We start from the raw sequence: 12,081 nt of genomic DNA, 5'->3' as shown, positions 1-12,081 counted from the left end.
ATTCTTCTGTCACAGTTCTAAATTTCATCATTTTATTCTTGAGTGCCCTGGGGAGGTTGATAAGCTGTGCTTTTGACCAGAACAGACCGTGATGGGAAAGCCACATTTTTTTTTAAATAGAGCAGACACAATCTGGATATGTTAATGCACACTCCAGTTAAAATCAATATTGAGCTCAGGGTGCTGTACATGAGGTTGCATTTGAAAGCTATTTATACATCAGAGCCAGCCTGAAACGGTAGCTAATGCTAATGCAGATCTTGTCAGGAAGCATATGAAACTTTTGCAGGCGCCTGAGGACACCTTCAGAACCACGTCTAGGTAGTTGCACACTAATTTTATATTTGCAAAGAACTGGAGACTGTCTCCTGTCTGAGGCAGCCTGCTCACTAAGATTAAGTACAGAAGTTCACTTTTCTATCCTGCCAATATCTGAAGTATGGTTAATAGGAATATAGGGAATAGCATACCTTTGCTAAGGAACTCCATATCCAAAGTGGCTGACTTCATTCCTTTCAGCGATTTTTTTTGGTGAAGTGACAATTTCTTCTTTCCAGCAAGTATTTGATCCACTAGGCTAAATGTTTTATGATCTCTATGGGAGTATTGTACTGCAAGGTGATCAAACTGGTCAGTCCTAGAGGAGATCAACTCTGACTGCTCTTTAGAAAGCCAGATCCTGAAGATGAGACTCAAATGCTTTGGTCACCTAATGAGAAGGAAGGACTCCCAGGAGAAGAGCCTAATGCTGGGAACGATGAAAGGCAAAAGAAGAGGGGGACGACAGAGACTGAGGTGGCTGGATGGAGTCATCGGAGCAGTTGGCGTGAGCTTAAATGGACTCCAGAGGATGGTAGAGGACAGGAAGGCCTGGAGGAACGTTGCCCATGGGGTCACGGTGGGTTGGACACGACTTCTCAACTAACAACAACAAATGGGAGAGAGTCAAATTGTGAAAGACTGTTTATTATGTTTAGTGATTATCATTTCTTTATTACTTCTGTTGCTTTAATGTTTAACCAAAACAGCCTTGAATATTCTTCAACAGAAAGATGGGGTAAATTAAGTATTTCAGTACACATGAAAAGAAACCACAGTTTGACTTTGTCTATGGATGATCACTGCAGTTGCTGCTTTTATATATCAGCAACATCATATAAAATACACAAGAACAGCATATCTCGTTCCAGCTTTTGTCAAAGACAAAAATGCTATAGAATTGGAAGAGTACACTTAAATTCAATTCCTGCCCTCCTACTTGTCAAGGCTGCAAAAGATGATCACATGACCTCAGGGCAATGCACCTGTCATAATCCAGTTGCCAAGTACCTGAAGTTTGATCATGTGACTGGGGGAATGCTGCAACAGTTGCAAGTGTGAAAAATGGTCAAAAGTCACTTTTTTCATTGCAACAGATGAATAGTCACTAAAGAAATGGTTGTAAAATGAAAGCTACCTGTACAGCATACCGTGGTCTATGATAGGGCTCCCCAACCTGGGAACTTTGAAACCGGTGGACTTCAACTCCCAGAATCCCTCAGCCAGCACATGCTGGCTGAGGAATTCTGGGAGTTGAAGTCCACCAGTCGCAAAGTGGCCAAGGCTGGAGACCTGTGGTCTATGAAACAAGCCGTGAAATAATGAGAGGAAATAATTAGATGTGGTGCCTCCTCTTTCTATATTCTGGAAACAACTTCAAAATACTGAAAGGGGGGGGGGGACGGGGAAAATCTCCCATCTTCATAAAAGGCATCATATTTCTGCATATTGTCGCCCATTCCCTTCCCTTTTCCTACACCAGAGCTAGAAAACCCGGAAGCCCGAGGGTCCTCCGTTTGGTCCTCCCGGCAAACGAGTTCCGATTGTATCTCGGCGGCGTCGGCGAGGCAGTAACTTAACGCGGCAGGGAAGAAGAAGAAGAAGCAGTAGCAGGAGGCTGCCTATCAGCACGTCTGGCCGGCGCGCGCGCGCGCGCGTTCTCTGTGGCGCGCATCCTCCCCCCCCCTCTTAAGAGGAAATTGGCGGGAGCGGCCCGGTGAGGGTCGCGGCCCTGCAGTGCGGGCTCCCGGCCGGCTTGAGGGGGCGCTGCGCCGGGAGGTGGGTGGGGAGCGCGTGTACTGCTGGCTGCTGGTTCTCCCGAGCTCCCTTCCTCTCGAGAGAGAAAGGCAAAGAGGCCCGGTCTCTGCCATCCCGGCGCTCTGGCAGCGCCGCCCGCGGGGGTCCGGAGGACGCGGGGAGGCCAGCCACCGCTGTCATCGCCATCACCGCCATGAAAGACTGCGAGTACCGGCAGATCCCGCCGGGCACCCCGGCTGCCCCCGCCGCTTCTGGACCCCCGACCTCCGTGGCCGCCAGCACCGCCCCCACGACTCTGGCTCCGCGGCCCCGTCGCAAGTGGGAGGTTTTCCCCGGGCGCAACCGGTTCTATTGTGGCGGGCGCCTCATGCTGGCGCGGCACAGCAGCGTCTTTCTCCTCACGGTCGGCCTCATTGTGGTCACCAGCGGCCTCTTCTTCGCCTTCGAGTGAGTCGGGGGGCAAGCTTCCCCTCGGGCGGGGCGTTGTGGGGCCTGAATCATCTTTGGCGTCGCTTTTATAGACGGTGCCTCCGTATATCCTCCCTCCTGCTTTTTCTCCCTTCCCCAATAAGGTGGTCTCCAAATAGGTGGGGGCTGCAACGCCCCGAAAAGCCCCCCCCCCGGTCGGGGATGCTAACTGTTGTGGTCCCCCATCCATCTGGAAGCCACTAGGCCGACCAAGGGGGATGGACAGCAGCAGCACCCCACATTCTGAAATGTGTAACTGCAAGGAAAGGTTTCCTGGCAAAAGCAGGGTAAGCTTCCTTGAATTCTCTCTCTGGGACTTCCTCCTAGGTAAGCTCATACAAGAGTGTGGCCAGATTTGGCTGCGAATGTTTGACTCAGGACCCTGTGATGTCAACAGGGCTTTTAAGTAAATGAGTAGGTGCTAACTTAGTAGAATAGAATAGGAACAGAATAGAATAGAATAAAATAGAATAGGGATAAGCAATAGGAATAGAATTGAATTCTTTACTGGCCAAGTGTGATTGAACGCACAAAGAATTTGTCTTTGGTGCAAATGCTCTCAGTGTACATAAAAAGACAAGATACATTCATCACGAATCATAAGGTACAACACTTAATGATAGTCATAGGGTACAAATAAGCAACCAGGAAACAATATCAATATAAATGATAAGGATACAAGCAACAAAGTTACAGTCATGCAGTCATAAGTGGGAGGAGATGAGTAATAGGAACGATGAGAAGACTAATAGTAAGAGTAATGCAGCCTTAGTGAGGAGTTTGACAGTGGTGAGGTATTTGTTTAGCAGAGTGATGGCGTTTGGGGAAAAAACTATTCTTGTATCTAGGTGTGCAGTGCTCTATAGCAGTGATCCCCAACCCCCGGTCCGCGGACCGGTGCCGGGCCGTGGAGTACCTGGCCCCGGGCCGCGCAGCGGCCGGGGGCCATGATCGCTGCAGCGGCCGAGGGCCATAGTTTCTTTCTGTATGCAAATTAGGGCTAACTGGCACAAGGGGTGTTACTGGACCGCTGGTGGCACTCTGACGTCACCAGCGGCCCACCGCCCCCCTGTGTCCAGCGCTGCCCTTCTTATTCCTTTTCAGCGCTTCAGCGCTGGCCGATTCCTGAAAAAAACCTAAGAGCGCCTGCGCAGCTACGTAGGGCTAGCATAGACAGCGCTAGTAGCGTAGCCTTGCGTAGGCGCAGTTTGTGCTACGCTATCTACGCTAGCCATACTGAACTGCGCCTGTGCAAGGCTACACTACTAGCGCTGGTCATCGACGTATTCCACCGAAACCGCGAACAACGCTCCCCCACCCCTGCGCGCGCTCAGCGGGCCACGGTAAAATTATCAAAGGCTGACTGGTCCGCGGCGATAAAAAGGTTGGGGACCACTGCTCTATAGCATCATTTTGAGGATAGGAGTTGAAACAATTTATGTCCAGGATGCTAGGAGTCTGTAAATATTTTCACGGCCCTCTTTTTGACTCATGCATGTACAGGTCCTCAATGGAAGGCATGCTATGTCTATGGAGATTCTCAATCATCCAGGTCATGGTTGTCCCAAAGGTGCTTTTTTCAGGAGGCAACAGGACTTTCTGGTTTTTCTTTGAAGACGTTTTCGCTTCTCATCGGAGAAGCTTCTTCAGCTCTGACTGGATGGTAGGGAATGGAAGGATTAGTGGTATACACTTTTGTGGACTGGATCCACAAAATTGCTTCAAATTAGAATATAGTTCGTGGTGGTAAATCTATTACGTTAGAATTGAATTGCAGTGGAGTTAGTTTTGTTTCTTTGTTTTAGCTTTTCACATACACACTTTTTTCAATTATTATAACCAATAATTTCAAGACGAAGGAAATTTCAGTATAGTACTTGGCACCTGCTGCTGTGTAGCTGGAATCACATACATTGCAACATGTAAAGCTCTACAGGTAGTCCTCAACCTACGACCCACAATTGAGAGCAAAATTTATGTTGTTAAATGAGACATTTGTTAAGGGAGTTTTGCCTCATTTTACAACTTTTCTTCCCACGTTTGTTAAGTGAATCACTGAAGTTGTTAGTATTACGGTTGTTAAGTGAATCTGGCTTCCCATTGTCTTTGCTTGTCAGAAGTTTGCAAAAGGTGATCACATCATCCCAGACACTGCAACCTGTTGTCAAGGATCCAAATGTAAATCACCTGACCATGGGGATGCTGCTACAATCATAAGTGTGAAAAATGGTCACCGGTCACTTTTTTCAGTACCATTGAAACTTTGAAAGGTCACTAAATGAACTGTTGTAAGTCAAGTACTACCTGTATGGATTGCTTGGTCTTAGCTTACACATTTAATAAACCATTGTCTGTGGACTGGTTTCATTTGGTGTTTTGCAGAGGTGGGGGAGAGGTAAAGCCCAATGCCATTGCAATATAGGAACCCTCAGGGCTCAAGCCTCTCTTCTCTTCTCATTAATATTTACATGAAACCGATGGGTGAGATCATTCGCTGGCAAGAGATGCTGCATCATCAGTACACTGATAATACCTAGTTATACATTTCCACCACTGGGCAGTTGACATCATAGTGCTGATCAAGTGCTTGGATGCTGTGATGGTTAAATGGGCGGGAACTAACTTCAACTACTTCAACTGGATTCTGACAAGACAGAGTGACTTTGGTTTTTGGTCCCCCAGGGTCTTGTTATATGTCATCTTTGACTGTCAATGGACTTACATTCCCCTGGAGTTTACTGGTACACAATGGACTTATGGCTTCTGCTCAAAGAACAGGTGGAAGTCCTGCCTAGAGGGACATTTACACACCCTTCTTTTGTATGCCAGTTGTACACTTTCCTGGACCAAGAGGCCTTTACTCATGATATTTTGCTACCAGATACGCATCTTTGCAATTTCTGTTTTTACTTCAATGTGCTCTATATGGCACTACCTTTGAAAACCACCCAGAAGCCACAACTGAGCCCCTACATTTGCTTGCATTAGTCTTCTGTTGTGCAAGTTGCACTGTCTTCCACTCTCCTTCCAAGTGCAATTCAAGGTGCTGATTATTATCTTTAAAGCCTTAAGTGGCATGGGACCAAGTTATTTGCTGGACTGTAACTGCCCTTCCCATTAGATCAGATAAGAGGCAGTTCCAGGTTTCTTCCATGAAATATTGGACTCTATTGGTACCTAAGAACCATGCCCCTATCTTACAGAAAACTGCTCCCTCCCCAGTAATCCAACAGGCCTCCACCCTTTTAGTTTTCCTGTAAGCCATAAAACACTGGCTCTTCATTCAGTAGAGTCATGGGTCTGTGGATGGTTGCTGGGGCATCTCTTGAGGATGATTGAGGTGCTGGCTTTTTAGTTTGTTTTTTGTAATTATATGGTTGTTGCGAGTTGCCCAGAAGTTTGCTTATGAAATGGACAGCTATACAAATGGTTCAAATAAACAAACCTGAAAGGAATATTCTTCCAATGAAGGATAATTTAATAGGGAAGTGATTACTCTGTTCTGAGAAAATAAGGCATCCTATTATATAGTTGTTTATGTGAAACAGTTGGAAGTGGACATGGTTAATCAAGAGGATCATTAAGTTACAGCAAATTATTGCCTAAAGATATAGCATTAATTTTTCCAAAACTTGTGATATATTTTAGAGACCTTTGGTTTTTTGGACGGTCTCCACCGTCCAGGCCTTCCGCATAGCCCTTAAGAACTGGCTCGCCCGTCAGGCCTGGGGACAAGGATAGTTACCCCTCCCGAATGATGAATGTATGTTGTTTACTATTTTATTATATGTCTCTATCTTAACGTCTGTATTCCCCCTCCCCGATTTTATGTGAGTCGCCCTGAGTCCCCTCAGGGAAAAGGGCGGCCTACAAATATTAATAAAATCTCAAAAATCTCAAAAATCTCAAAATCCAGAATTTTAGTCATAGGTTCAGGTTAATCTTGCAGAAACAGAACTTAGAATTTTTATCGTGCAAGTATTTAATGGACAATAAATAATAAATACAACCATTGATGCTAGGTTTTCTTTTACTTCAAAGGGTTTAAATAATTTATAATTAATTTAAAAAACAGCATCCAAGCTGATTTGACTAACTGGTTGAAACAAATCTTTCTTGGTTTGAAGAAATACATTGCAAAGTTCATAATGAAAGAATGGCAGCATACAATTGGGGGAGCTGTGATTAATTTTATAATCTGGAGGATTAAGAAAGTTTCAGACAATATTTTTTAATTGCAGTTTATTTTAGTTAGTTACAAGACTAGCCTTTCAAAGCAATATTTAGCTAGAAATAACATTTTAACATTGACATTTCTTATTTGGTCATATCCTAAAATTAAGTAATTGGTAGAACCACAATTCTGTCTGTAACTTTGAGAATATACAACAGATAAGGAACATTACAATCACATAAGAAAATCTTAAAATAAATAAATGCATAAATAAATGTTTATAGTCTAAAATTTAAAGCTGACATCTTCTAGTATTGTTTGGCCTCCCTAGAGCATGTCACCAAAATACCTAATGTTTCACTTCAAACAAATATTTTTCTTTCCCTCTAGGGAAAACATTTGGAGACAGATATTTGCTGCTTTAAAACTACATTTTACAGTTTTAGAATTTTGTATAGTGAAGGCATCTTGCATTGCAAGAAGGTTTCAGGTGTGGAGTCAATGATCTTGGGTAGGGAAAATTGGCAGTTGTCATTTGACATACTTGGGAAAGTTTTAGAGGCACTGCCCCACAGAACACTAGGCGTGAGACCCATACTTGTTAAATTGGGCTCTACATTTCAGTTGAAACTAGGCTATTGTAAGCTTGTATTGCCTGAATTCCTTGACTCAGTGGGTGGGCTAGCAGTAGTAGCGTTTCTCAGATTTATGCACAAAATTGTTTTTACATAGCCAATTCAAAGAAAGATATCTTATTAATACAGTCAGATATAGTTTTATCTGTTTCATTCCAGGAATATGCTATAATTCCTGTCTGTGAGATAGGTATCTTGTATCTTTTTCCTAAGAGCTTTAGACAGCTAGGCAGGTTATGATATAATATTTGTTAGTTGAAGGAGGCAGCTTGGCTAGGAAAAGAAGCCAAGCAATGAGTGGAAAATTTGTGTGATGAATGGAAATTCAGTATTCAATAATGCAATAATGTTTTCTTTTCTTTTCAGCTGTCCATTCCTGGCTCATAACTTGACCATAGCTATTCCTATCATTGCTGGCATCCTGTTCTTTTTTGTCATCAGCTGTTTGCTACAAACCAGCTTCAGAGATCCCGGTATTTTGCCCAGAGCCACCCCCAGTGAAGCTGCAGATCTGGAGAAATGGATTGGTGAGGCTTATTACATTTCTTTATGGAAAAATATATAAGGGATCCTATTAATGGTATTTATACAGAATTGTCATTTTGGCATTTTCATTCTTGAAATTATCTATCGAAAGTATACATGTAGAGTCAGGTCAGGGCCACTTTATCCTTTAGTCTTTGACTAATTCCAATAATTAGCCTTTAACTAGTTGATAGGAATCCATAATCTAATAGTTACACATTTTACTTCTGAAACTTTTGTATATCCTGGTTCTTTCTTTTGCTTGAACTTTACAGCAGGCTTATATCACCATAGTATGTAGAACCTAGAGCTATCATATTCACAAAATGACATATGATCAGTCAACTTTTTCATAGTTTTAAAGTAGTAGTTGCAGAGATATTGACAGAAACAATGAAGAAAGGTCTGTTTGGATTGTCCTTTTTCCTGGGCCTTTTAAAATTAATTTACACCAAATTTAAGTGAATGATACTGAATGTGGATTGTTTGAAACATCCCACTACAGTGCATCTCAAAAATCATAACAGTGCTTAGATATGAAGATTAACATTTTTATATATTAGTCACTGAAAGAATTGCTTCAGGAGTGAATTCTATTTTTCATTTGTGGCCTGCTACAGTTCAGATAACATGCTATCATTTCAGAAAGACAGCAATGAATGATGTGGATGGGTTGTTTGTATCTTAGTTTAGGTGGAGACTTGGTAGAAGGTTATCAATATGCAATCAGTCCTTGCTTTAGTCTGGTATTAGTCAAATTTTGGATGAGTCTAAGAGGTGAATATTTTTGATTTCACAGACAACCTCGGCACTTCCACTTATCGGCCACCTGCCCGAACCATGGAAGTTGTAATAAACAAGTATATGGTGAAATTGAAATATTGCTACACGTGTAAAATGTTCCGTCCACCCAGGACTTCCCATTGCAGTGTCTGTGACAACTGTGTTGGTAAGATCAGAGTGAGACTTTTATCCTGTGAACAATCAGGATTATCATTTCCATTAAAGTTATTTTTCTGCTTTTGTTGAATGCAGAAACATTTGAGTTCACATTTTGTGCTGTATGTTCTTTGTTTAAATTTGATTGTTCCTCAGAGGATAATTCTGAATATAATAGGGAGAGATTTCTCATTCTGCTTGTGTTTAGGAGTATTTCCTAAGGTAGAAAGATTTCCATTCATATAGACGCTTCCTAAACTCACATAAAATGATTCAAAAAGAGAATGATCAAGTTTTTTTGTGATGCCTGCTGTTCAAAAATATGCCTGGATCCTTGTGTGTAAAGTTTGAATCTTGCCTTCTTGGAGCTGCAAGACAATATTTAGAAAAGTCTGAGCCACGAAGAATAAAGGACATTGGATATGATTTTGCTTCAAAATCAGCAAGATTTCAGACCTTGTTAATTCTTTTTTTTCTTTCCCAATCATCATTCTTTCTACTTGTCTCTTGTCAAACAAATTGTCACCCCAATAAACATCCCTCTGAAAAGAGTAGCTACTTCAGGTTGGAAAGCCTACCATATATCTCTCTATTGAAGTGCTATAACAGTTAAAGTACCTGGTGTAAGATATAGCTGGCCTTTCTATATGGTCACAATATGAATATGTTATATTGATTAAAGAGCATCCACTGGGAAGAAAAGGTGAATGGATGAATGTATGGCATTAATAACTGACTTTTTAAATACACTGGTTGCAAGCAAGGATAAGTGACAGGCAGATATTAAGAATGACGAGAATTACTGAAAATCTAAAGAGCAAAGAAGTAGCAAGCCATTTCCACTTCTTGGCTCTTCATTTCTTTCATTTTTGAGGCATTTGTAATAATGAAATATTCCTGTAGCACGTTAGTTGGGAAGAATAGTTACAGGCATATCAAGACATGAACCAAAGCATGGTCACACCCCAAAAAACTAAACCTTGCCAGGATGTATCACTCTTTAGGGCAAGGGGAAGGTATGGGTGAGGCAGTCTACTTTTGAAGTAGGTCATTGCATTCTTGAATTGACATTTCCCCCTCTTTTTGAAGGCGATGAGTTTTCTTTAACGAATCCAATCTGAATACAAATCTGCTTTATCAGCTGATTTCATGTATAGTCATGGTTTCAAACAAAGGAGCGAACACAGTTATTGAGTCAAGAGCTATGTGACTATACCTGTGTTAGATTGCATAGCAAGAGAGGACAGGCATATCTGACAAAGCCAACAAAAGGGTTTTGCGATGAGAAATGGTGAAGTGTTCACATATATAATGTCTTTCTCCAATGTACCTTAAGCAGATTGTGAAAAGGAAGAGATAGAATCCAAGGGAGCACACGATAAGCTGTAAATAGAGCGGGTAAAATTAGAGTTTGGATGGCATTGGCATTTCTTGAATAAGTAAGATAGCTAATCGCTAATGTTTGAAACTTAATTTGCCTGGCTATAATAATGCTATATATTGAGGAATACACATTTTAACAGAGTTGTTAATACCCAAATGTTGACTGATTTGAGATCAAGTTCCTAATAATTTACCTGTTAAAAGGTGAAATTGTGGGAAGGAAATGGACTTTGAATAATTATCTATGAGTTCATACTGGCTCTGCATATTAGGATTTTTTCCCAAATGCCTCAGCTACATTTGCAATGCAAATGCAAGTTAATTGCTTTGATCCTTCATATGCTTTCATCCTTCATATGGGTCCATGATATCAGAGGAACTGTCTCACCCTGATGGGACTAGCCCATCCCACTCATTCCAGAAGAAAGGACCTATTTTAGATCTCTTTAACCAAAGAATTTCAGCTGGCAGGTCCAGGCGATAAGCCCTTTCTGCTGTGGCTCCCACCCTCTGGAATACTCTCCCACTGGGGGTGTGGTCTACCCCCACACTCCTAGCCTTCTGGAAGACACTAGAAATTTGTCTCTGTTACTTGGCCTGGGCCCCTGATAGGGACCTGTAGCATTGAGGGTGGCTGATCAAGTAGAGAAGATCAGCTCCAGGCAACCTATCATCTTGCTTTTTAATTTTTCTGTTCCATTTTTCTAATTTTAATTGTTTTCTATGGTTTTTTAAAACATTAATTATATTGTAAGGCAATAAATAAATAAATGAATTAATGTAACAAATCAATTAATATTTCCATCAAAATGCTAGCAGTTGTCAAACAGATTGAAAGTTCTAATGGTTTTATCATAGCATTATGATTTTTCCAAATATGCAGACAGGAGTATCAAGGGAAAGGGGAGCTATCAGGGAGCTAAGATAATCTATTTTTAAAAGTAGAATAATAACAGAGGTATAAATATATATTCTTTTCTTGATATTCATAAATGAGCTTTCTTTGCTATATCCCAGCATTGAATTGATTTGGATGTGTTAGAAATTGTTCTGCATTTTTTCCAGAGTGATTCTCTGGGAGAAATTTCACTGTGGCCCAAAGAACCACAATGCTTTTCTGTTCCTAGTTTATTTACCTTTAGTTGCCAACTCATTTTGACACTGTCATTTCACTACTTAGTGAAAAAAAATGTTTCACTGCATTTACTAAAATGCTTAGTCCTTCTTTTTTACTCCTAAGCCCCAAAGGTTTGCCAATGTATAGCTTTGTAAGCTGCAAATAATTAGTTTCCTACTTGTTTGCTACTTCAATAAATCTGATGAACGTATCTGCGAGTTGGGTTTCTGGAGAAACGCATATTAGAACTGATCCTCCCGCCTATTATCTTGTCTGTCCCCAGTGTCCTCTACAGTCTATTTCTGGCAGTTCAGTACTGGGGAGAAGCTGGTATTATGTGCATTACAAGTAAATCTGGCATCCTGATTTCTGAACAAACACGTTAACTCTGGTTGAAGGACTTCTATGAATGAACTTTTCATTCCCTTTTCATTCAGTTATATCTCTCTCATTCTAATACAATGGTAACTAATTCCCTAAAGCTAGTAGTCAAATCTCAATTCAGTATTCTTGAATACAAGCTGTTGATATTTCAGCAGAGAAAGCTAGCGTTGATCGCTTTCAGAGAAAAGAAAATTTAAAAGCTGTAAAAGACTTCCGGTGGGTCCAGGTTTTTTGGCAAGGTTTACCATTGCCTACATTTTGGCCCAAAGTCACATAGCTGATTTTGTGCCTAAGGTGGGCCTAAAACTTACAGTTTCCCAGTTTCTAGCATGATGTCTTAATCACACCAAATGGACTCATTTAATATTTTAGAACTCTCT

At 41.5% G+C, this 12,081-nt stretch overlaps 1 protein-coding gene across 5 annotated transcripts in view; it reads left to right on the top strand.

Annotated features, from left to right (window-relative positions):
• Window positions 1-1,863: 1,863 nt before the first annotated feature.
• ZDHHC18 (zDHHC palmitoyltransferase 18) overlaps window positions 1,864-12,081 on the top strand; it is a 51,606-nt gene continuing 41,388 nt past the window's right edge. For 3 of the 5 annotated variants that reach the window (XR_001314101.2, XM_014076512.2, XM_014076513.2), the window contains exons 1-3: window positions 1,872-2,523; window positions 7,720-7,880; window positions 8,678-8,827. Coding sequence is in view for 4 of the 5 variants with exons in the window: in XM_014076512.2 (XP_013931987.1) it covers window positions 2,270-2,523; window positions 7,720-7,880; window positions 8,678-8,827 (565 nt within the window). In the remaining variant the exon portion in view is untranslated. Of the gene's footprint in view, window positions 2,524-7,719; window positions 7,881-8,677; window positions 8,828-12,081 lie in introns of all 5 variants that reach the window. The other 2 variants (XM_087727158.1, XM_087727159.1) reach the window with 2 other exon arrangements.

This window comes from Thamnophis sirtalis, unplaced genomic scaffold (assembly GCF_051295495.1).
Source record: "Thamnophis sirtalis isolate CommonGarterSnake01/CBP01778 unplaced genomic scaffold, rThaSir2_p1.2 scaffold_13, whole genome shotgun sequence".
In the NCBI taxonomy this organism is placed as follows: Eukaryota; Metazoa; Chordata; class Lepidosauria; order Squamata; family Natricidae; genus Thamnophis; species Thamnophis sirtalis.
The sequence above is the reverse complement of the archived record's forward strand: the minus strand, read 5'-3'. Positions and strand labels throughout refer to the sequence as shown.